Here is a 26,640-nt window from a genome sequence, read left to right on the forward strand (position 1 = left end):
TAATAATCTACCTAGCACACGAGCTGATTTCATCGCTCCATCTCTTTGGTGCACATCCTCTCAGACTCGTTCTATTCCTCTCATTATCCTGCAATGTAATAATCTACCTAGCACACGAGCTGATTTCATCGCTCCATCTCTTTGGTGCACATCCTCTCAGACTCGTTCTATTCCTTGGCTGCCACTCAATCGTTATTATTAACCATCCGCCATTATATTTCTATTGATGTAAGCTGCCCCACCCACTGCCTTTTTTACAATGTGAACTATGTCATTAACTTGCTTACGTTCTCTAATTCACGTGTTTGTCTTTTTCTTTCTCAATATAATTCCAAGCATGATTCACTCTGTGCCTTTTAGCACAATTTTAAGGTATTTTTTCAATTTATTTTAGTTCATGGCCATATATCTGAATATACGTCATAGCAGGTGGTATTCATAATTATTTTCTGCATATAGAATGAGAACAACAAGTGATGTTTCATTTAATTCATGCTGTGTTTTCTGATTATCGTAACTAAAGCAGATAAAGTCTGTGCTTCCCTGCTTGATCGAGAAATGAATTTATGCCCATATACCAATACGGTCTGGTATTTGTGATTAAAATGCTCGTAAATAATTTTAATGTTACAATAACTTTCCGTATCGTTGCGTTGTTTAATGCCTTAAAAACAAAAAGGGCATAAATAGCCAGAATGGAAAACCCTTCCTTTCACTACAATAATGACAACCTGGCATTTGGAAACCGTGTAACCTCAGTGCATACAGTTGCCTCATAAATTAATACAAAAAAATGTGTTTCAGTCAGTTTATAATGAGAGCAATTTATACCTGTCACACAGCTTGCTGATATCGGTGCCCCTTCCCAAATAATGTAGATGATGAAATTTAAGGATACATATGGAATACATACATTTTCAACGTAAAAAGAGCCACTTTAATCATCATCAAAATCCTTTCACTTCAAGAACGATGAAGACATAGCTGTCAGTGCTTTATTCAACCGATCTGTAGATAGACCAGAAAATAAAAAAATGATCTCAAGCGCTCACCAGTCACGGTAATAATGCACATATCTGTCAGTATGTAGTGACATCGGGGATGTCACTGTATGGTGCCGGCCCGGAAGGGCTGTGGCGTGCGATGCATTGTCATCACGTACAGCCCATGGTGGGTGTAGTACCAGCGGTAGCGGGGCTTGGTGAGCGCTGGGATAGCACAGGCACGATACATAGAGTGCAGTGCAGTCTCCCACGAGGGGGAGCGGGAGAGTGTCAGCCCAAGGGCAAGGTTGCCTCGGGCTATGACACTCTGGTTGACCCTGCAGAGAGGCCCCCAGGTGGGGGGGACTAGGGGGTGATCACGTGTCCGGGGAAAGCTCTCGAGAGGTATCGAGAGGGAGCTAGAAGGCTCCAGAAGGCGGGCATGGCCAGGGGTGGAGCGGCCCCGACCTGCGGGGGGACATAAGACGGGTCCCTGAGAGGGACCGGGGTCGCAGCATTCTACATGCTAGAAGCTCTACGTCCTACAAGGCATCAACACGTGGTCGCGGACCCGAGTGAGGGCCCGACCCTTCGTAGCAGTAACTCCTCTGTATAGGGCAGTTAGCTGGGTGGCCACCACCCTAGGTTGTATCTGGTGAAGGGGCAGCTACCCCTTTGTGTTACGTGTTACAAATAAATGTGTTGCCTCTAAAAGGAACAACGTCTGCGACTCAGTTGGATTCACTACAAGTACAATACAACACAAACTGTATTTATAAAGGGTCCAAATGTCACCGCATCTGAAGACGCTGTCCAGGAAGGAAGATGTGTGCTATGAGATAATTGGGAAGGGCATGTATTTGATATGTTTTAATCTGAATGAGAGGTTTTGGCAGAACAGAACTGAGTAAAAAAGCTGAGTAAGAAGAATTAAGTGACATGAAGGTGTACAGTGAGGGCGGAGAATAATTACGATAGAATGCAGGGAATTACGTAATTGAGGTGAAAAAAAACCTAAGACATCAATCCACTGCTCGCAGAATAATGCCTATTCGCAGGCCAGTGCTGTGTACACGGAGTGCCACTTAGGTACAGCTGCAACTAGTGTGGATCCCCTTGGCTAAACTGAAGTAGAAGCAATGAAATTGTTGAGATGAGAAGTGATGTGAGACGCTTTGAGTTACAGAGGCGTTTACCCATCCTATAAATGCACATTGGGGTCGTTAAACACCAACTGGTAAACCAGTCACTGTTTTCAGAATGGATTACCAGTTCTGAAATTCACAAATCTGTAATGAATGCACTGATTGGCACGCGCAAACGTACAAACTGCATAGTGGCCTAATTCAATTTGGTTACCTTTCTTGGTTAAAATCTAAAGGCGCAATTCTTAAATTGCCTGCTTGCTCACGCCACTGCTGGCAGAAGAGTCGATACGAGAGCGAACTCTTCCCTGTTGACCAGATGTCTTGGAAGAGGTGTATTTACTCACATTTGACCCCACCACACGTGACCTGCCGATTGGCTGACTGCGGTGAAGCCATTTGCACCGCTGGTTGGATAGAGACAGTGGGGGGAATCTAAAAAACTTGCCCCCATTGTAAATGCCGTGCTGGGAGATTGAATCAAACTAGCCACCTCTGAATTGCAAGTCGTGTGTGCTAAACATTACACCGGTGTGGCAGCTCCCTTAATTTCTAAAATAATAAAATTAACATGTTACATTTATTGAAAGAGACATTATATATTCGCGACAAGTAATCAGTTATCAATCGTTTTTCTCAATCAGCTAGCGGTATGCTTGAAAAATTTGAGCAACCCTATTGTAAATCCTTATCCCTTGAATGGCCAGTCACAGGTCGATGGTATTTGGCCGACTATGCTGGCTAGATGTCTTCGAAGAGGTGGGAGCATCTATACATTACCCCACCACATACAACCTGCTGATTGAATGTGACATTTTAGTAAAGTAGAAATATAATGCACAACGAGATAAAGCACTAATATGCATTTTTAATACCATAGCATTTTCATTATTTGCATTCCGATTAAAGAGATACATTTATCACTTATCAACCCAGAAAAGAATATCGCAACATCCATCTGCTCCTAATACAATCAGATGTGCCCATCAGGAAGATGACAACATCATACAGCTTGGTTGAGAAATACAATTATCTGAAATTGTGCATTGCAGTGGTCCAAACGTGATCGATGGTGTCGGCGTGGGAATAATTAACAATATAGCTTGAAATATTACTTGATTTTGCTCTTGTGACACATAAATGTGTTTTGTCTCACTACTGATTGCACTGTGCTTGCTTTTTCGTGAGGTATAATGCCAGAAATTTGTATTTAAATGTGTCAACTATTTAGCATATGATCGAGTCCTGCAGCTGTATGGATTTGAGAAAAGGCCAATCCATAAAAAAATCAAAAGACTGTCCACATCAAATTCGAAAATCAAAAGACCAAATGCTACTGAAAGGCTGGTAAAAAAAAAATTTGAAGAGATTATTCTCTTTTCCAAAAATTTACAGTAATGCATTTTATAACATGACTGACTAAGATGCAATAAAAGCCTAAAATGAAGAAAAGCTAAGCAAGAGATCCTTCAAAGCCATGCATTTTTTTGTATGTTCCATTCATTTGAAAGGTCCTGCCTTTACATGAAATATTCAGTATGGAAAAACAGATCACAACGTGGTTTAAATCAGTACACTCAGCTTTACTGGGCTCTCAGGTCTTCAACCCCACAATTATTTAGTATCCAAACCGAGAAGTTTGATATTTATATAAAAAAAAGCTCGTTTACATTCTCGGTTGTCACTTCGTTATTCGATGTAAAGTTCTGTCATTGGTGGAAATTTTATTTGACATTTTTATCAAAAAAACTACAAGACGTAAATGAACAATGCATATTTTACTGTCAAGGGAAATGTAATCGTACAGCATTAAACTGTTTATGACCTCAAATGAAAACTACATTTACTTATTTAACCTCATTGCCCTAATTCAAAGAGTTACTATGTCAAACCTTTTACTGCATGTATTTTAACATGTACGAGAGGATTACGTATTTAATACCAATAGTTTTTTTGCCGTGCAATCTAATTGCAAGGCATTAGGAGAGATGCATAGTATAGAGTAGTGTATACTGTTTATATATACTGAATGTACTGAAATCACAAGGGCATTACAATAGATTGTCGCTATTCTCAATAAAATTAACAGAGGGGTAAAGGAGACGAGGTAATCATCCCCAGCCTCGAGGCATGAAATATTTGCTTTAACCATTTGACCAATCTTGATGAAAAATTTGGGGATAGTCCAGAAACACAATATCTCACGTAAGATTAATTTTACATCAAAGCGGCCAGAGGTCAAGGTTACAATGATCTCAAAACCTGTCACTCTTCAACAATTGTCTGACTCCACAATGTTTTACGATCTTATTCTAAAGTACACTGACACATATCTGATCTGCTAATGATGGATTACGTACAAACATATCCGATTACTGTCTACTGCTCTACTTTATCCTCCAAAAATGTTGCAAAAAGAGTTCATTAAACCCTTGCTGAAGCAGTATGTATTTATAAAGGATGGTGCCCATTCGTAACATGCAATGATTGAATGGGTTTTCATTATTAATGTCAGAATTCATATTTCATTAACGTTGCATATAATTAGTTAAAATACATTATTAATTAGTGACATCTGTTTAATGTATTCAAATCAAATATCTCAGTTAATTATTTCAATCCCTCCAAATCTGAATAATAAGTTTCAGCAATCTGTTAATTGACTTCTGTATGAAGATCTCCCTATGCCATGTCACCATGGTAATCAGTGCAGGTTGGGGAAGCCAGGGTAGAGGGAGAGTTTGGGCCGGGTCAGATAATAATCTGGTCTACAGCCAAAATGCTTCTGAAATAAATGTAGTCCAACTTTACTAATTCTGGGTCACTGAGAATGAAAATGATGCTTAAAAGTGTTGATTGGCTCTAGTTTTCAAGATATGCTACTGGGTCAGTATATACGACCCTTGACTTGGGAATGGAGGAGGATAAGTGAGGTATAAAGGCAAGGGATCTCAATTTAAACCAGACATGACTAAAATACATTAGCCTGGATCTATGAATTAATCTATGACTGGGTTTGGACAGTACTTGTTTTTTGAGCAAAACAATAAATGATGCAATATGAACCTGGTATTTCATCATACATGATATGAATTGCATCATGTTATTCCTAGAAGTCATGGATGATGCAATCATAACTTGGCTTACATCCCTCTGCTGAACAAATTGCCCTATATCAGCTCTATAAATCATGCAGTATCGTGCTCTCTTATTTGTCAGTGTTTGATTTTGCGAAGGGACACATTTCTGTTTCGCAAAAGTGAGCAGAGATACCTCGTACGTGTGAACAAAACAGATAACTTCTGTTATGTTCGTGGTGAAGTAACTTTTACATCAAAAAAGTGCAGTTTCACCACTATGGTTAAGAAAAACCTATCACCATTGGAACCTCATTTGCCAGTAGCAAAATATGATAAAAAAATTTTACCCTTTTATCTGGCAACAAAACTGACACCTTTTTTTTACAAGGAGTCATGTTTGCATTGACCACAATACCTACAGTCGGAATGCAAACAAAAAAACATAACTCTGATAATGTATGCACTGTCTTTGAAATTGATTGGTCCACACCCGAGACAGCTGTCAGAGTTATGTTTTTTGTTTGCATTCCGACTGCAGGTATTGTGGTCAATGCAAACATGACTCCTTGTAGAAAAGGTATCAGTTTTGTTGCCAGATAAAAGGGTAAAAAACCAATTATCAAAGCCTATCACCTTTATTTTGGCTGCAAAATTAGAGATCAGGACAAGATGTGGGCCCCACACATATGCTGCAACACTTGTGTAACAAATCCTCGCCAGTGGTTGAATAGGAAAAGAAAATCTATGCCTTTTGCAATGATTTGGAGAGGGCCAACAGATAATATCAGCAATTGTTACTTCTGCATGGTGCCTCCAGTTGGGAAAGGTGTGTCAAAGAAGAAAAAGTGGACTGTGCATTATCCAAACATTCCATCAGCTATACGCACATTACCCCACAGAGAAGGACTGCTGGTTCCTGATGCACCAGAATCATTCTCACTTGAGTCAGACGAGGAAGAGGATGAAACTTCTAGTCCTGAACCATCAAGATCACATGACCCAGATTTTCTCCCATTCCTCCTCCTCTGAGCCACACCTCATAACACAAGGTGAACTGAAAGGCCTTGTCAGGGATTTGGAACTACCCAAGAGTAAGACAGAGCTGTTGGGCTCCAGTCTGCAGCAGTGGAATCTCCTGGCAGGTTATGTTAGGGTTTCCATGTTCTGTGACCGTCAAAGGGATCTTGTCCCATTATTCTTCATGGAAGGTGATCTTGTAGCCTACAACATCGACGGTGTGATGGCATCCCTCAATATCGTTCATGATCCAGATGAGTGGAGACTGTTCATTGATTAATCGAAGATGAGTCTTGAAGCTATTTTGCTGCATAATGGCAATGTTTTGTCATAAATTGCAGTTGGTCATGCAGTCCATATGAAGGAAACCTATGACAACATGAAACAACTTTTGAGGTGCACAAACTATGACCAACATCAGGAGCAACTTTGTGGCGATTTGAAGGTTGTTGCTCTCTTGCTTGGTCTGCAGACTGGATACACAAAGTACTGCTGTTTTCTCTGTGAATGGGATCAAGATAGAATGGCCCCTCCGACAGTCATTGGAGCCTGGGAGGAAAAGTGTTCAGCATCCACCACTTGTTGAATCCAGGAAGGTTTTGTTACCACCCTTACACATCAAGCTGGGTCTGATGGATAACTTTGTCAAAGCCATGGACAAAACACAAGCAGCTTTCAAGTACCTCCGTGGAAAATGTCCAAGGTTAAGTGAAGCTAAGATAAAGGAAGGTGTCTTTGTTGGTCCTCAGATTCGTGAACTTCTGCGAGATTATGCATTTGACAGTGCACTGCATGCCAAGGAAAAGACGGCATGGAAAGCCTTCCAGCTCGTGGCAACAAATTTTCTCGGAAACAACAAGGCAGACAACTACAGGGAGTTGGTGGAAAACCTCCTCAAGGCATACAAAAGCCTTGGTTACAACATGTCACTAAAGATACATGTTTTTCACTCTCATATAGATTTTTTTCCCACTGAACTGTGGAGCAGTGAGCGAGGAGCATGGCGAGCGATTTCACCAGGACATTGCAACAATGGAGAAACGCTATCAGGGCAAATGGAGCCCATCAATGCTTCCAGATTAATGCTGGACAGTGGCAAGAGATGCTCCATTAAATGAATACAAGAGACAAGCCAAGAAGCGCTGAGTAGACACTGAATAAGGACTAAACTATGTACTAATATATACATAATACTTTTTTGACTTTTGTTTCATAATACATTTTATTTATATAACCCTTTTGCTGATTTTGAAAGTGTTACATGGACAGAACAGGTGACATGTTATCACCTAAAGCAACCATAAACAAATGAAAAAACCTAGGTTTACAAATTATGATTAAAACTCTACTGTCTACACAATATACAATGATGTAAAATGTAAAAAACTTAAATATTTGGGAATAGTAGCCAATCAGTTGTTTTAATTGTCATATTTGAATTCAGCACATCAAAATCTATAATAAACAGTACATTTAATCTCTGAAGCAGATGATGTCTAAAAAATTGTAGACCAGTGTTATCACTCGCCCCTGATCTTAGCCATGGGTGGGAATCAACCTGGGGTGGCTGGGTCCAAAGCCCAGTGTGCATATAATTGCTCCACTGCTACCCTGATATGTTGCACATTTTGTCACACATAAGACACATGTGCATTGGAATTTACCATGCATATAAGTCATTACTATATACGTTAACTCAGTAAACAATGTTGGCGATACAGATGCTAAAATGAGTTTCAAGTTATGCGATTTAGGGCTTGTGGAAAATCTCATCTTAATATATCATAGATAAAATATGTGCACTGATAATAAGCTTACTATGTTTCAAAGTAGAGTAATACCCTGGTTTAAGTCGGGGATGTGTTCCTGAAAGGTATGATGACGAATATTAAAACGATGTAAAGCAAAGTAAGTTACAGGGTAGGTGGAGGCGAAGGCTGAGGTGATGGACACAAGAAAGGATGGATGATGCTCTCAGCAACGTAATTATAGGTTCAGACGATGCAAACAAGGGAGTGGTATTAATACAGTGACGGTGTATTTGCGAAATAACGTAAAAGGGGGAGACGTAAATTGGAGTATTACTGTAATTTTTTTACTAATATAATGAATATGAATCAATGCACACTTTGACAATATCGTTGTTTCAAAACGTTTGTGGTGCTCCAAACAAATTATAAGGATTCTCTGCTTATCCTTACAGACTTTAGGAATGAATTATACTAAACACAAAACTCCTTGTATGGCCTATAACAGAATTTTGGGGCAAGAACTGGTAACAATCACATATGAAGGAGGCCAGCACGGCACACAAGGGAGTGGGTGTCGAGCACCATACCCGGCTGCCTTTTTATCCTAAGTGCTGATGTTTACACACCATATAGGGTATTCATTGAAGGCAAAGTTGGCCTAGTGGAAGCCCAGGATTGATTAAGACAGTCATCGCATGGCCATTGGCTATCACTGCTGCTAAATTCCAATGCAGTGCTAATAACAACTGTGCATTGGCATTCCCTAAGCATGTGAGCCAATGTTGTATAATTCACCAAATAAATAACACATGACTGTTACCAATGTCCAGAATGCATGTAAGGTGCATTATTATTCACATTGGAATTTTAATTGACAACGTTTAGGCTCTAGGGAACCATATTTCCTAAGTAAATTCAAAATTCCCTTTTAAATACATTTTTGAGACATCAATAAGCCAATAGCTTCCTTAGTTGATAAAAAAAAACAATCATTAGCTAGACTGAAATGTATTTTAATTATAGTGTAAATTTAAGAAGTATTCAGAATATACACAATCTCCATTTTTTATTAATTCCCGCCAAAATGCTGATGTCACTATTTTCTGTCATTCTTGCACGGAGAATTACGCATCACACTGCAAATCACAATTACCTTTAACTCAAACATATAAAAGCCACTAGCAAAGATCAATGCTTAAGTTCATAGCGACCTATATTAAGTTCGCTTCTCAGCGATGGTGAACCTGAGTGGCGAGTGATGTCTGAACAAACCCGCGCTGACCAGTGTGGTGAAATATGGGCAACAAACCCCACCATGACTGACAGTGTGGGGTAGGCCCCTATCCAGCAGTCGAATGACAAAGAGCTTTAAATAATTATATTAATAATTACTGTTATTAAAGACTAAACTATCCAGAGTTATAGAGTACCACTTAATCACATGGTTACAACCACTAATATATGTTGTGGAGGATTAAGAATATCAACATAAAATATACCCACCCCATCAGCTCCATGCTGATCTCACGAAGGAGAAAGGAGAATATCTCAAATGTCAGTGACATTGTTAAAGCAGGCCAGAAAATTGAAATTTAAACTTGTCTGAAGTAGACAAGTTCTACCATGGCACATATTTGTAAGAAACCCATCCCCCAATGGTTTACAATTATAAGAATTTTCTTAATAGCTGAAGTCAAATCGCTTCATCGTATGTGAACAGCAATAACTTTGTGAGGCCAACATTCCCTTTTTAGTGGTAAAGTATGGATTTATGAGACACCTTTCAGACCCACCCACTTGCAAACCAAAAGGTCATATATTTGCTCATCATGGGCTGCTGGGTGAACCAGAGGACAGCTCAGTATAGAACGAAACACCAGCCTATCACGATCATGAAAAATTGTGATTCACATTTAGGCCGTGTCTTAGATGAAGAGCAGCAAGTTTTACATCTCACACTTGAATAGATAAACTCTGCCCTTTGCAGTTTGAAAGTCAGCAATAATCCTGGACTAAATGACATGCGGTATATTGTATTGTTATACTCTGGTATTAAAGTCAAGTTTTTATCACTCAATCAAGTTTGCAACCATGGCCCTGAGTCACAGGAGTCGGTGAGTCACAGAGCATCAACCACTGTTAACTTCCCACAAAGTGGCACTTATTTTTTTTTATCTAATTTTATGAAGGAAAGTTCACAGACTATTGACCCCTGACCAGATTTGAACCTGTACCCTTTCAAGTAGCACGACTCTAGTCATACCACTAACCAATATAATTCTATGATCTCACACTATGGAATTAAATATTGCTAATGGCACTGACATTATCGCATAGTATTCCACTGATCATTATTATTAAGACTAAAATGTATTTGTTATGTTATCATGCCTGTAAGATAAAGGGCAAAGGTTCTAAAAGAATGCATTACAATTTAGCACTAAATTTACAGCAGTTAGCTTTTAACCTCACAATTCCACATTCAAAGCCCAACACACACTTTAGCATTCGTTTTTTTGCAAACTTTATTTGCACACTTCTCTTATAAAGTGGAAAATATCGCTCTGTATGGGTTAAAATGTATCTATCAGGATAATCCTTACATGTGTAGAGGAGTAGAGGAGAGTGGTCCGGTGCGGTGACATCACGGGACGTGGGGTCGCACGCGCTGGGCAGTGCACGTGACGTCACGCCTCAGAGGGTATTTAAGGGAGACCCCGTGACGTAAGCGGGGTCACTGGAGGAACGGGGATAGTAGAAGGGGTGAAGAGGGAACCAGGGATAGTGATACGTGTTAATAAACCCTGGTGGAAGCCCCTAACTCACCTCTGTCTCCGAGTACCTCCGTCTACTACTCAACAACTGGTGTCAGTAGTTTACACCGTCGCCAACATGTCCAAAGCGGGCGCACGGCGTAAGAACCCACTGGCACATCACTCGGAGGGTGCCGAAGGCAGAGAGGAAGCTCCAGCAGTGACCCCGGAGCCCGGGACCCCGGGACCCCGGTGACGGTCCCCATGGAGACGAGCGGGCCGGAGCGGGAGGAGTCGGCTGCGGGGAGTGCCAGCTCACTGCCGCCGCCAGAGACGGAGAGCGTCCCCGCAGCTCTGCTGCAGCAGGTCCTGCAGGCGGTGGGGCAGCTGACCGTCAGGTTGGCCGAGGTGGAGGCGCGGACGCAGCCAACCGGCCCGCACTCGGGACGTTGAAACCGCCGCCGTTTTCCCAGCGACCGCTCCACCGGAAATGGCCGCCATGTTGGCTGCGACGCAATCCGCAGCGGCCATGTTGGCTCGGGAGCCGTATGCGGCCGCTGCTACGGCTGCGACGCGGCGGCCGGCGGACATTGTTGCTGCGACGCCGCAAGTCGGCGCCATGGCTGCCATGGCGACCGCGACGCCGCGTCTCTCCACCGACGCGGCCGGGGTTTCTCGGCACGCCGCTCCTGCGGGACCAGCCGTCGGCGACGACGCGGCTCCACATCAAGCTGCGCCCGCCGGGGGGGCCCCGGGTAAGTACGCGCGTGGCGTCCTTGCCGGGCCGCCGGGGTGGCCAGCGGCGGCTGCCACTGCCCCGTACATCGCCGTGCCGCCGGAATGGGCCGCGGGTGCTGCCGCGGCTCCACCTGTCGCCGCGCTCACAGGGCCGGCCACCGGCGATGCCGCGGCTCTGCACCTCGCCGTGCCTGCGTCCCTTGTCATGGATGCCACCGCGGCTCCGTGTTATACCGCCGCGTCTTCGGCGTGGCCCGGGGAGGCCGCAACGCCGTGGTGCCTCGCTGCGTCGCGAGAGGTTGCCGCGGCTGCGGCCGCTGTCCTGCACCTCGCTGCGCCGGCGGGGTGGGCCGCGGGGGCTGCCGCGGCTCCGTGTTATACCGCCGCATCTTCGGCGTGGCCCGGGGAGGCCGCAACGCCGTGGTGCCTCGCCGCGTCGCGAGAGGTTGCCGCGGCTACGGCCGCTGTCCCGCACCTCGCTGCGCCGGCGGGGTGGGCCGCGGGGGCCGCTGCGGCTCCGTGTTATACCGCCGCGTCTTCGGCGTGGCCCGTTGAGGCTGCAACGCCGTGGTCCCTCGCCGCGTCGCGGGAGGCTTCCGCGGCCACGCATCTCACCGTGTCTGCGGGGTGGGCCGCGGACGATGCCGTGGCTTCGTACGCCGCCGCTGACAGGTGGGTCGCGAAAGCGCAGGCGCTTCACACCTCGTTGCGTCTACGGCGTGGCCCATGGGGGCCGCAACTCAGCCGCACTTCGCTGCATCTACGGCATGGCCCATGGGGGCCGCAACTCAGCCGCAACTCAGCCACACTTCGCTGCACCTACGGCGTGGCCCATGGGGGCGCAACTCAGCCGCACTTCACTACGCCTATGGCGTGGCCCATGGGGGCCGCAACTCAGCCGCACTTCACTGCACCTACGGCGTGGCCCATGGGGGTCGCAGCACCACCGCACCTTTCTGCGTCTCCGGCGTGGCCGGGGGGTGCCGCAACACACCCGCCGCTTGCCACGTCTCCGGCGTGGCCCACGGGTGCCGCAACGCTGCCACCGCCGCACCACGTCGCGTCTGCCGGGTGGCCCGCAGGTGCCGCTTGGCTTCCACACCTCGCGGCGCCGCGCGGCCAATGGCAGTGCCGGTTACCCGACGTCGCGCCGTTTGTCGCGCAAGGGGGCGACTGGTCGGCCTTCCAGGACCGGTTCGACGCGGCATACATGTCGGTCGGCTGGTCCATGGAGGAGGCCTTGCCGGCGCTTCCGACCTGCTTGGACGAAAGGGCTCTGCAGGGCTTCAAGTCCATCCATCCGGCCAATCGGGCGGCCTATATCCAAATGGCCAACGTTTTTGAGCCGCCGTCCTGCGCGCAGCTAAAGTTTTCATTGCGGCGGCGGGAGGAGGGGGAACTTCCGCTGGCCTTCTGCTGCTCGCTCCTGGCCCTGGCGCAGGCTGCATACCCTGACCTGTACGGCAGGGCACTTGATTCTATGGCCTTGGGGAAGCTGCTTGACCTGGCAAGGGAGCTAGGAATTGCTCTGTCGATCAACAATGATCGGCAGATCACATCCTTGGCTGTCGCCGAAAACATTCAGGCGCACCTCTCCCTCCGCCAACGGCCTCAGATGGCGGCGTGTGCGGGGGTCCTGGCGCCGGACGGGGGGGCCACCTCTCAGGGGGTGGACACCCTCGCGGCCCTGGCGATGCCTGATCGTCGAGGAAGGGGGGCGGGTGGTCGCCGTCCGGACTAGAGGTGGCGGCCGGGACCTTCCCGTCCGCAGGAGGCGGACACGGTGGCCTGCTTCCGCTGTGGTCAGCGGGGCCACATTGAGCGGGGCTGCCGGAATGCCCCGGGGGCCTTTGGAAAAGGGACTCCACCTTCTCCCAGACCCTCGTTGGCATCGGGTCCGGGGCCCCAGGCGAGTCGCGACGCATCATCTGCGCGGCCGCTCCTTTCACCTCATGCATCTAGCGGGGCTAGGGCCCATCGTCATGGGGTTGTCCTCGAAGGGTCGGATGCACCATCGTCATCACTCCCTCAATGGCCCAGACAGACCCGCCACTGGGATGCGCTTGTGCATAGGATGGTGACGGCAGCTGCCGGCTCCTCAGCGGTGGCAGGATATGTGCAAGAGGTGCACGTTCGCCTCTTGGTGGATACGGGGGCGTCGGGCACCATTATTTCTGAGGCCATTTTTGGGCTGCTACCCCGCAGCGTGGGTCCATTAAGGCCGGTTCGCGGGGCTTGTGTCGCCGCGAACGGCGGCAGTTTGGGCATCTTGGGCCACGTTGTAGCGTCGGTTCGGGTTGACGAGATTGAGTTGGCCGGGCCTATTTTGGTCTCCAGGACCTTGGCAGTGCCATGCCTCTTGGGGACCGACTTTTTGTCTAGGATGCCCATCCGAATTCTCGTTGACCAGGGCTGTGTGGAAATGCCGTCAGGGAGGCGGCTGCAATTCCTACAATCGCCTACCGTCCTGTCTCCCTTGGTCGCCGGTGTACGGGCCTTGAATAAAGCGCCGGTGACCGAACCACCGGCGTCACAAATCCTGATACCCCTTAGGTTGCGCAAACCGCTCGAAATGGGCTCCACGGAGACGGGTATCCTCCTGTCCCCGTCATGCTACTTTTCAAGGACGAAGGGGTTGGTGGGCGCCTTGACAGCCGTGTCGGGGGGCCAGGACCTTTTTTTGCAGGTCCTCAATTCGGGACCCTTGCCGGTCGTAGTCCCGGCCGGCGCCGTCCTGGCACACGCGACCCCGGCTCCTCCACCCGAGAGCGCTGCCACATAGACACCGGCGACGCGGCCCCTATTCGACTTAATTCCCACCGCTTTAGCCCAGCAGAAAAAGATCATGTCCGCTCGGCTGTCGAGGAAATGTTGGCGGCGGACATCATCTCCCCATCTACTAGCCCTTGGGGTGCCCCCATTGTGCTAGTCAAGAAACGGGACGGGAGTCTCCGGTTCTGCGTCGATTTTCGTAGATTGAACAAGATCTCGGTGGCTGATGCATATCCATTGCCTCGCATGGATGATTCCTTGGACGCCCTCTCGGGCGCGTGGTTCTTTTCGACTTTAGATTTGCTCTCCGGCTTCTGGCAATTGCCACTGGATGAGGCCTCTAGACCCAAGACAGCGTTCCGCACGCCCCAGGGGTTGTTCGAGTTCAATCGGCTTCCTATGGGTCTCCATTCGGCCCTGGCCACCTTCCAACGTCTCATGGAGATGGTCTTGGTGGGGCTGCAGTGGGAGTCTTGTCTAATCTACTTGGATGACGTTATTGTTTTTGGCCGTACGTTTGGCGAGCACTTGCAACGCCTTGAGGCGGTGTTCGTCAAAGTGCATGCTGCTGGCTTGAAATTTAAACCCCAGAAATGCCACTTGCTACAACCATCGGTGAGGTATTTGGGACACATTGTTAGCACGTCAGGTGTCGCCACGGACCCAGATAAAACGGCTTGTGTCCGGACGTGGCCGACTCCCACATCTGTCGGGGAGGTGCGTAGCTTCGTTGGCTTCGCATCGTACTATCGCCGGTTTGTCCGCGATTTTGCGACAATTGCGAAGCCACTGCACACCCTTTCCGCCAAAGGCCAAAGGTTTCACTGGGGCGCGGAGGAGGAGGCGGCTTTTGCAGCACTTCGCACGGCCTTGGCGGATGCGCCACCCTTTTTCGAAACCCTTCCTGCTCGATACCGATGCCAGCGACACGGGAATTGGGGCTGTCCTGGCCCAGGTGGTCGACGGGGTTGAGAGGGTAGTAGCCTATGGCAGTCGCGTTCTGTCCCCGACGGAACAGCGATATTGTGTGACCCGGAGGGAGCTTTTGGCCATAGTTTATTTTGTTCAGTTGTATAGACCATATTTGTACGGTAGGCTGTTTACGGTCCGAACCGACCACGCGGCCCTGCAATATTCGCTGAAGATCAGTCAGCCCTCGGGTCAGCTGTCTCGCTGGCTCGAAGTGCTCCAGGATTACCCCTTTGATGTAATCCACAGGAAGGGGACACAGCATGGAAATGCGGACGGTTTATCCCGATTGCCGGTAGGCGGCGGGTGTGCTTGCGCCCTGGGCTCTAGCCGTTGCAAGGCCCCAGGGGACGCCGCGGCCCAGTTAGTCGCGTCGGCCGAGGCGGACACCCCTCCAGGTGCGGCGGCGCACGCGGATTTCGGCCTTGGACTTCCCCGAGAGGTATGGTCCAGCTTGCAGATGGAGGATTCCTCTCTGCTGAAGCTACGGCGCCGTGTCGGACATAAGGCCCGGAGCTCCGCTTCGTCGGCTGCCCCGGCGATCGCCGTGCATGATGGACTACTCATGCGTTGGGATGCCCAATTGGAACGCTATTGTGTGGTTGTGCCCACTAGCCTGCGTGGTAAATTAACCCGAGCCATTCACGAGAAGCTTATGCACCTTGGCTACCACAAGACCTTATTGACCCTTAAGCGGGACTATTACTGGCCGGGTGTTGAGGATGACGTGGCACTGATTTTGAAGGGTTGCCACGACTGCGCACGGAGGAAGGCCCCAGTTGTCCGGGACCGGGCCCCGCTGCAGTCCATCCGGGTTTCTCGCGTTAATGAGCTCGTGGCGCTCGACATTTTGGGGCCATTCCCTGCATCCCAACGGGGCCACAAATACCTCTTGGTGGGCGTTGAGTACCTCACACGTTGGCCCATGGCATGGCATTTGGTCGATCAGTCGGCCTCTTCTATCACCGAGGCCTTCGTCCAGGGGTACGTGTTTGACAATGGCGCGCCGGAACAATTGTTGACTGACCAGGGGCAGAATTTCTCGTCTAGGTTGCTCAAGGAGGTGTGTGACCTCCTTGGCACCAAGAAAATCCGCACCTCGCCCTACCACCCCCAGTCAGACGGGATGGTAGAGCGCTTGAACCGCACCCTTACGTCCATGCTGTGCCACCAGGTGAATATGTCCCAGTCAGACTGGGACCTGTTCGTCCCGGGGGTCTTGGCGGCGTATCGGTTGGCCCCTCATGCCTCCACGGGATTTTCGCCTTTTTATTTGATGTACGGTAGGGAACCGGAGCCCCCGGTGCACGTCCAGATGGACGTTGGCTCCTCCAAGAAGGGGTCGGCGGTGCCGACCCCTTTGAAGGTCGCGCTTGACCGGCTGCGCGAGGCGCGACAGGCTGCTGCCGAGAATTCCGCAAGCTGGCAGGCGGCTAATGAGCGGCTGCCCAAACACCAGGCAGCTGGCCTCCCGTGGGTAGCGGGTCAAAAAGCGTGGCTGCATTGTCCCCAGGTCCCCGTTGGCACATCGGCCAAATTGCATCGCCCTTGGCAGGGCCCCGTGGAGGTTGTGGAGGTCCGCTGGCCGCAATGCGTCCGGATTTGGTTTGGTCGCCGGCAGTGGATAGTGCACCCGTCCCGGCTCAAACGTTATGTTCCATCTACCCTGGGGGATCCACCCCCAATTCCGGAACGGCCGGCTGATGATGTATCCGGCGTGCCTGACCGGCCGGGTCTCGTTGACGGAGGTGACGTCCGACCTGTGTGTGTGCCCCCAGGCCCCTCCTGAGTGAGGCCGACAGAGACCCCCCGGTCACCGGAGGCCACGGCGGTGGGCCTGTTGCCCGCTGACGGGCCACCTGCACGGGTGGCGGACACCGCACGGGGGAGCGGGCCTGCAGCGCATACCCGCTCGAGGGGGATGCGGCTCCGGTGACGGCCCTGATGCCGTTCAGCGGGCCCAGCCCCTGGCACCCGTTCGGCGCTATCCGGCGGATGAGGCCTTCGGGCTTTGTTTTGTTTTTTTGTTGTTATGGTTGTTGTTGCTGTTCTGCTTGAGGGGCCGTGCTGCCCTAAGGTTGAGTTTTCTAGCAGCCGGTTTTACCTTCAGGCACACGAACTCGTGATTATTCGGTCTTCGGTCCGGTGAGGGGCCCCGCTTGCGGGGTGATTGCAGCCGGGTCGGCTGTTTTTTTTCACGGGGGGGGTGATGTAGAGGAGTATAGGAGAGTGGTGGCGTCGTGTGCGCTGTCCGGTGCGGTGACATCACGGGACGTGGGGTCGCACGCGCTGGGCAGTGCACGTGACGTCACGCCTCAGAGGGTATTTAAGGGAGACCCCGTGAAGTAAGCGGGGTCACTGGAGGAACGGGGATAGTAGAAGGGGTGAAGAGGGAACCAGGGATAGTGATACGTGTTAATAAACCCTGGCGGAAGCCCCTAACTCACCTCCGTCTCCGAGTACCTCCGTCTACTACTCAACACATGTAATAACATAAGTCTGTCGTCTGTCCATCCCACAGCTTAGTCTTGTCTCTCCGATTATGTTTCACCTTACCTGTGGCACAGCCTAAGTGGATATTCCCAAAAACCTGTGTGGCTTTTGTATATTAATTACTATGTATATGTACTGCGTACAGCCTTATGGTCAATCCACTGCTGAGTAAAGGCCTACTTACGCCGTGCAGGCCGTGTGGGGATTTTTTGACCATACTTCACCATTCTGGTCGGTTTTGGACAGTGAAAGCTGGGTGCTTAGTTATGGGAGGATAACACTTCAGCACAACAATGTATTTTGCTGCCTATGACAACCTGCAATCCAGGCTCAAGCCAGCTTAACTTCTGTAATCTTATGAGATTGAGTGCATTCCGGGTGATTTGGTCATAAACAATTAAATAAACCTTGATTTGAAGCTTTCATGACTGCAGGAATCCATACTCTTTGGTTCTTTCGGTAAAGTCACGTAGGTAGAAAAAATATTAGATCACGAAGTTTCGATAGCCACACAAGCAATCGTCTTCAGGTGGGAGAGAGAAACAGGCTGCTGAAACAAGTCCTTATATATAGAGCCGAGAGTGGGGGGGGTGCCACATCGGGCAAGATGGTGGGGGCTAGAGATTGTGCCTAAGCGAGTGGGAAATCCAAAGATGGGAACCGAGATGGGGGGGAAGGGGAGGGTGTCGTTGATGTGAGAGCTGAGGAGGTGGCCATTGTATTGTGAGAGATTAGCATGTCAATGTAAACGAACCAACGCAACCGGTGGCTGTGCTAGTGAGACGTCAAGCTCGTTAGAAAACGAGGGAAAACAAATGACACCACATCGAGGGAAGGAGAGAGAGACACACACCGTGAGGCACATCCACACACAGAGACACAGAAAGAAAGACACATATAGAGAGACACACAACACAACAACCGCCATTCGCCACTAAGTGGCGGTGACGTCACCATGACGCTTGTGCCAGGCTATGTGCACCTTGAGGCCACGTGAAGTGTCGAACGCCCGCCGGCAGGAGGTTAGGGGGCAGACCCAGATGCCACAGGTCGACTGACTGAGACGACTGGCTGATGCACCACCTGTGCCCCCTACTGTGCCAACTTGCTGTGCTTTAGCCACCCGGCGCTCTGCTCGTTGTTGTGAGCGTCGCTCCTCCGCCCTCCATTGTTGCTGGAGGGCGACTGCCTCCAACTGCCCAATAGCATCCTTCACACGAGCCTCCCCCACAGAGGCCGATCTTGACACCGCTGGTACCAGTCATCGGCAAGTCCACTCAGCTCCACGTTCTCCTGTACCACATCACTCCATCTCTTTTCGAGCCCGTGCCGCGCCCGTTTAGCCCCCTTAATCCAGCCGAATAAAAGCTGTTTAGGCATGCGGTGGCTGGGCATACATGACCCAGACAACGCAGCCTTGCCTGCCAGAGGAGCTCAACGATGGGACTATGCCCAGATCTTTCAAGGATTTGTGAGCTCCTCACACAATCCAGCCTGGTTAAACCCAGGATGGATCGTAGGCAGGCCAGCCTAAATGTTTCCAACCGACGAAGATGTTCCATTAGGGGTGTCCACGTTTCGCAAGCGTAGAGAAGAGAGGGAATGACCGTGGCCGAGAAGACCTGAAGCTTCGTGTGGAGTGATAGACCAGGTAGCTTCCACACAGCATTACGCAACCGATGAAAAGATAATGCCACTCAACTGATTCAGAGTGAGACCTCTGCTGTTAAACCGGAGCTGGTCATGAGCACACTGCCAAGGTATGGGAAACTCTCCACTCTTTCCACAACTGCCCCATCACCAATTGGTGAGAGACACACACACAGAGAGACACAGAGAGAGAGAGACACACACACAGAGAGACACACCTAGAAAGACACAAAGAGAGAGACATACAGAAAGAGACACACACAGAGACACACAGAGGGACACACCCAGAGAGAGAGACACACAGGAAGACACACCCACACACAGAGAGATACACACAAAGTGACACACAAGAAATGTTGTGATCTGTTACAGAGGCTTACAAATATATCCATGACCAAATACAAAGCTTGTAATTCACCATTTCCAGACCGCATACACTGGAAAGTCAGCAATATCAATATATATTTTAACCAATATATATTTCAACACTATTTCAAACCATTTCGATTTAAAGCTTTCGTGACTGCAGGGATTCAACTTTTATAATTATTATTTTATTACTTCCCTTCTACGTGACTTTACCGAAAGAACCAAGAAGATATTTCAAACCAATTTGAATTTCAGTTGCAATGTACAGCACTGTTGGCTGGCACGAGGCTCAAGTATTTGAAGGATTTTCAGTAGACATTGTTGAACCATGGAGACCTAGAATTAAAAAAAATATTAATTTAAAGTCCAAAGTCATCAAAACCAGAACAGTGGAAGCAGCTCAAAAGTGAGAGTATCTCTACCACATTATGACAATACAAACTGTCAGCAGTATATTTAGCGCAGGGTTCATAATAGAACAAGTTAATCATTGCATTTAGTGTAATGGTCGTAAAAAAACCTGCAGGTAATATCGCCGTGCATATTATATGTATATGTGGTCATTACCAGTCAGGATGTCAATTTAATGGAACAAATCATGTTTAATAATGCAGTGATGCAGTGCACCCAGCACATAAATAAGTAATTGTAAGACTCTCAGGAAGAGGATTGTTTGGCCCAATTTGTTTGTAACTTGCTGACCTCAAAAATTGCTCAATACAAATAATTTATCACGTTTATGGGGCATCCCTGTCATTCCCAAACTCCATAAACAATACAAGCCTCCACATCACAGAACCTCTTGAGATTTGCTGAGAAAGCAAGACATATAGAGAATCCATGTCTTGGCATCGTGACAATGAGCGGGGTAATCACCCCACAATGGCCTTCCTTTTCAAAGGTAAGAAATGTAATTAATGAAGAGCGAGGATGTGAGGGTTGTAAAAATAAGAGAGAAACGCTGAGAGCTACCTCATGTGCATCACACTGTGTTTGAAATTAAAATAATTCATTCATAATCAATAAAAATGTTAAACTAAAAACAAAATACAATAGTATTAATAATAAAGTATTCATATTATGTAAGAATAATAATGTAACATAATGGTCATTGGAACATTTATAAAAGCTATAATGATTACAATGTCAGAACCCCAATAATAGAGTTATAGATTTATAACCGTCAATAGAAGTCTATAAAATGAATAGTGTTCAATAGTGCATGGATTTACTGCAATGTGATAACCCATCAGTTTGTCCTTCTCATGCACCTCCGATTAGCACGGTTTGCTATGTACCAGACGAAAGACGTTCAACATACATGCATAGCTCTGTTGGCTTTACCAAAAACTAGAGGGGATTTCTAAAACATTTGTAAATGAAACCATCAAGAGGGGCTTGGCCAAATTGGTCCGGAGCTCCAGCTACAGGTGGGCAGTGCGAGCTGTTCAGAATGCACAGTCAAAGGGACCTCACTATGGCGAGGTCAGAAACAGCTGTCGCTGCCTTGCATATCCTGATAGCAGTACAATGCTGCTGTTTTAACAATGTGATTATACTTATTGATCCCAGCCTTTAATCAGCATTAAAAGTGTGAAATTAAAAGATATATGAATTAAAGTTGAGTTACAGCATTAATATATTAAACCATGCATTGTCTTTTAAACTGATTGGTCCACACCAGAGACATGCATATATTATCAGAGTATGTTTTTTTGTTTGCATTCTGACCACAAGTATTGTGGTTAATGCAGACATGATTCCTTGTAAAAGGTTTAAGTTTGGTGTTTTAACATCTTAACACCTGTTTGTTGCCAGAAAAAGGGGAAAACCTATTCTCATATTTTGGTACTGGCAAAGGAGGTCCCATGAAGTAGAGTATTAATAATATATGAATAAACACAAATATAAGAGATGCTCACTGAACGAAAAAGATGGGGTGTGGTGCGAACGTTGTGGAAGGTTGGATGAAATCGGACGAAAGAGGAAAGCACGTAGACGAAAATTTAAATGTGGTTATAATTGAAAAAGGTCAAAAGAGCGAAGCGACGAAAGTCAAGTGGACGAAAGTCAAAGTATTGCTGTATGCAGTTAATGAACAGTATTTAATTAACTTTTTTTGTTTTGGAAGCAGAATAATTAATTATATAATCACTGTAATGTGCGCATGAGCGATTGAGAGATAAGTAGTAGTGTAGCAGATAGGTTAGAGTCACAGTTAATTTCCTGCATTAGTAGCCTCTCAATACATTATATTGCCAATTAGAGATTCATTCAGTGACAATTAAATATAAACTCATGGAAATATCAGAGATGAAATACAATATCATTCCAAATAACTGAAGCAATGTGCACACAAGAGTTTTGATAAAATGAATTTGCCCTGAAAATGTGACAGACTTGGCCATGCGAATTATTCAATATTACCGCCGTACTGTATATTCACAGGAACATATGATTTATGTTACATCTTAATGTCTGAAAATGAGTTATCATCTGACAAAAAAAAATCACAAACCAAGTCATCAAGGTCGGTGCAAAACAACATTACTAATAATTACACTACAGTATATAAATCTACAAATAATTTTCATAATGACATGAGTTTGAGGGCTGGAAGGAGCCAATTCTGTTGAAATTCGTTGCATTACATTGATAACGGGTGGTGGTTTGATTATTTATTTATTTTATTTTTCCCAATTCTCGTCACGGGGAGTTAATTTTAATGATTTTTGTTATGATACTATTGGCCACAACAATGAATAAAAAAACCCAATTTCCCTTGAATTTGGTTCAATAATAAATATTTTGCTGACATAAATATTCGAACTGCAAATCTGCCAACAGTATTCCCTACCGCCTCTTTCCTGTCGTTCCTCTGGATCCAGTGGTGCGTACAGCCATAATGTGTGCCTGCTGTATGGGTCGTGTTCATTTATGCCCTCTCCTACTCTACATTTTATCTTGCAAACTGGTTCTTGTGATTTTTGTGCACTGCTATCTTGTGTACTGTCTTGTACTTCCTCCTCTTTTGTACTGTCTTTTTGTGCTGTTTCGTCTGTTCACATATTTTTGCTTTTATTTGGTCTGAACTGTCAGTTGTTGTATTGTTTCTTGTACTGCCCCTCCTTTGTACGTGGTCTCATGGGAAATATAAACTTTTGTCTTTCATTCATTTATCCATGCTGTATGTTTTTTTTTCGTCCAACCATTTCTGTATCCATCACATTTGCCCATCTTCCTTTGCCATTTTGGTCTTAACATTAACATAAAATTGGCATATTATTAAAACATAACTTACTCATGATATGCATAACCAAAACATTTTGATCACTGGGCAAATATATTTAATGAATGCATAATTTGGATCAATAATTAGTATTATTGGGTTTTCATGAATGCATTTGTAAGGCCAGTATGGGGCCTAGTGGCTGTAAATAATTATTGCAGCTATGAAGACAGGCAGGGTCAAGTGAGGTAACTGGGTGAGGAGTCAACGCGTGGGTAGATATGGAACCCCCGGGGTGTTATAGTCAGTTAAAGAAGAGAGTTCGGGAAAAGGAGCGTGGCAGAACCGAGGGGAAATAAAGGGCAGCGCAGATCGGGGCTCGGGGCTGCTGTGGGGATTAGGGGGTCCGGACCGTCGTCGCTGTCATCACTGTGGATCAATCTCATCGTCCTGGAAGGCTGGGAAAGAAGTTATACATCTTTACCGTAGATACTACATCGACAGCTCCAAAATAGTCAGTCAGCTATATAGTGAACGTCGCGTAGCAGCTACATAATCAATCACCCAGTTGTATATAGTCAACCTGCGTCTCTGAGTGCTACATTAAGTTATATATATATAACTTAAGCAAGACAGCGTCTCTGAGTGCTACATTACACATTGTTCCAATCCGAATGGATGTAAAAAATCATGACACCATGAATTTTGGTCTGGATGCAATTCTTGAATAAAAATATTACACAGTTTAGAATGGATCATCGAATAACTGTAGCCATTAAACTTCACGTTGTACGTTTCTGCACCAATGAATATACCATTGCATAAATGTTACTACGTTGAAAACTTTACTATTCAAATGAATATACGATACTATAAGTACGAAAACGAAGGATGGATCAGTAGCACAGTGGTTAGCATACTGTACTCTGATGCACGACACCCGAGTTCAACTCCGGCCTTGGCAAACCATCAGTGGTTGGTGATATCTGAACCGGTCCTGGGCACCATCCCCCTTCTCCCTCTTTTCAAAACCCCCCCAATAACCGATGCAGTGAGGAGAGGCCTCCATGTAGAAAGGGACTTGACAAAGATCTATAAATTATTGATTAATTATTATGAATACTGGAAATGCTCCAACCATACTGTCAGATAAATCACTTTAACTAGCACATCAGGCCCCTTCACCTCTGCAAGGCGAGAGGGAAAGATCCACATAATGAGCTTACAGCACAGCCACCAATTAGGAACAAACTTTTGTTAGGACAAAATTCTTTGTCACCACTGACATTTTATTTCACACGATGCACGTTACCCTTTTGAATGCTAATTGTTTGTGCAAGGTCATTCCTTTTTCATGACTATGAAAGTGTTGTCTACATAGCAGATCACAAGTAATAATGCATTGATACATCGATAATATAAATGTATTGCACTCAAAGGTACGTGACCTGATTATTACTTATGCAGAATGCATACATGTGATGTATGACATCACCTTACGATAACGCTAGTGGAGAAAACTAAACTATACAAGTGAGACAGAATGAGGACAAGAATAAAAAACAAGATAGCTAAAACAAAGATGAAAAATAATTATTCTTGATTTCAATAGTGGCTCCAAATTGTGACAATTCATCAATTCTCCAGTGTGTGGGTCGAGGTTGGGGTGGGGGGGTTCAATAATTATATAGCTATCAATATGTTGTTGTTATTTGGAGTTTCGTCATTATTTGTTAAGGTGTGCAAATTCGTGTATACAGTATATTACTCTTTATCCCTCCATTGTTACCAATCAGCAAGTCTATAAGTATCAACAATACTGTACTTGCAATTAGCAACTGATTAGGGAAAGACCTTAACCTAGTTTAGTTAATCCTGGATTCTGACAAATGCTCTTGGCTGAACACAAAAAACAAGCTCTGAAATCTGCACTCTGACTTCCAGGATGCATTTACAAGAACAGTGTCCCACAATAAGGGATTATCCCACTAAGCCCCAGTCGGCACTCATGCAGTCCCACATGAGATGTCATTAAACCGCAGTGACATTAAAGAAAACAATCGAAAGGTTGCAACTTTTCAGAACAGCAATAAAAAAAAGTTTAGGTGAGCGCAAATATAATGAATACCATTTAGCAGCAGCTTCTGTGTGCTGGTGCCGTAGCCAATGGGAGTCTGAATGTAGTTGTTGCTGCTCCAGGAGCTGGTTAGCTTCTCTGGGCTCTCCTGTAGCTGCATAGTGATCTGCTCGAGTTCAGAGTCCAACTGGCGGGGAAATACAGATGCGCCACACCACACTCACATGGGTATGCAACAAGCGTTAATGCACAAACACAAGGTATCGCTTAACTGGGAATGAATTCTCCTGTACGTTAGCTGATCTAAGTGAGCCATTTCCTTGGCCTTTTTTTCTTCTCTCGGTCAGTTCCCTCCGTTGGCTGCCATGCTGTCACCAGCCTCCTACATCGGCCATCAATCCTTATATCAGCGTGGTCTGCCAAAACCCACTTAAATTTTCTTAACAGTCAATTTAATGTCACTAATCTGTGTATGCTTTCTTATCGATGTTTTCCTCTACATATATCTCCGTGTAATTCCAACTACTCACCTCTCCGTGCTTCATTGCATACGATGTCTCTGTCCACGTTTCCTATATATACGTCACAGCAGGTAATATCCTATGATTGAAAATGTTCTCCATTAGGTACATTGGCAAGTTGCATTTTGGCACGTTGTTTTTCAAGCTGTATAATTAAATTATCTAAAGAGATTTGCGTTGCTTCTTTCTGTCATAATGAAGGGATTGGAAAATTAATCAAATGCACACACCTGGTTCATAATACTATGTAGTTGAAGCCCACAGGGCATTGTAGCTCCAGAATATATGTTATTCTGAGATAAACACATATAGACAACTATCACAATGATGCAGGAACTTGAGAGCGCCTTCCATATATCCTCCACAAATAGAAGCAAGCATGCACATAGTACAAATCCACAATTTTGCACTTTTTAAGCAGAACACAATCAAATGTGCACTACTAAAGGGATGGTGACACCGTATAGCCTCTCTGATGTTTTTCCAATTTTACTGCATGTTGTTTTATTTCCTGAAAAAGCTTCCAGCACTTGGAGTGAAATGTCGGACACCATGCAGAACAATACACGATACAACCCTAAAAATCATTGCAGAGCTACATTTTCACGTGTGCTTAATATTGGATACACGTTCATTGATATTCAACAAAACAAAATCGGGGGACCAAGGCACCTCTGTGATGTGCATGCGGAGGCGGTGATTGTCACTCTGCAAGCCCTCGAATTGTCTGTTGGACGTGTGGTTGACACTGGAGACGGACGGAGGGGTGCGAGTGTCCTCGCGCTTTTGGTTTTGTGTGAAGCGGAACCTGCGGTTCTGTGTGGCTTCGTCCGGATTTGTTCTCAGAGTGATGAGCTGTGCACAGAAAACGAAGCTTTAATCAAACAGAACGATGTCTATAAATCTCAGTAAATACATGCAATGTATAACTACCCAGTAAAGTGAAATGATTACAGTACTTAATAATAATAATCATATTTATTTGTCCAGAGACATATTTCAGATACTTGTGGCGATGCTCGAGTGTAGGGCACTGGTGACTTTCGGTCGAAGTCCCAGTGGTGTTTTAAAATATTTGTTTAATGTTTTGCCA

The 26,640-nt window shown here is 46.4% G+C and overlaps 1 protein-coding gene across 9 annotated transcripts in view; it reads right to left on the bottom strand.

Annotated features, from left to right (window-relative positions):
• LOC144933185 (gamma-aminobutyric acid type B receptor subunit 2-like) overlaps positions 1-26,640 on the bottom strand; it is a 166,502-nt gene that overhangs the window by 42,088 nt on the left and 97,774 nt on the right. For 6 of the 9 annotated variants that reach the window (XM_078857829.1, XM_078857820.1, XM_078857838.1 and 3 more), the window contains 2 exons: positions 26,220-26,402; positions 25,078-25,213 (listed from right to left, as the gene is read on the bottom strand). In XM_078857829.1, coding sequence (XP_078713955.1) covers positions 25,078-25,213; positions 26,220-26,402 — 319 coding nt within the window. Of the gene's footprint in view, positions 1-10,607; positions 10,714-17,492; positions 17,567-25,077; positions 25,214-25,556; positions 25,627-26,219; positions 26,403-26,640 lie in introns of those variants that run through there. The other 3 variants (XM_078857872.1, XM_078857863.1, XM_078857881.1) reach the window with 3 other exon arrangements.

The sequence above is a fragment of the Lampetra fluviatilis genome, chromosome 1 (assembly GCF_964198595.1).
Source record: "Lampetra fluviatilis chromosome 1, kcLamFluv1.1, whole genome shotgun sequence".
NCBI classification, from domain to species: domain Eukaryota; kingdom Metazoa; phylum Chordata; class Hyperoartia; order Petromyzontiformes; family Petromyzontidae; genus Lampetra; species Lampetra fluviatilis.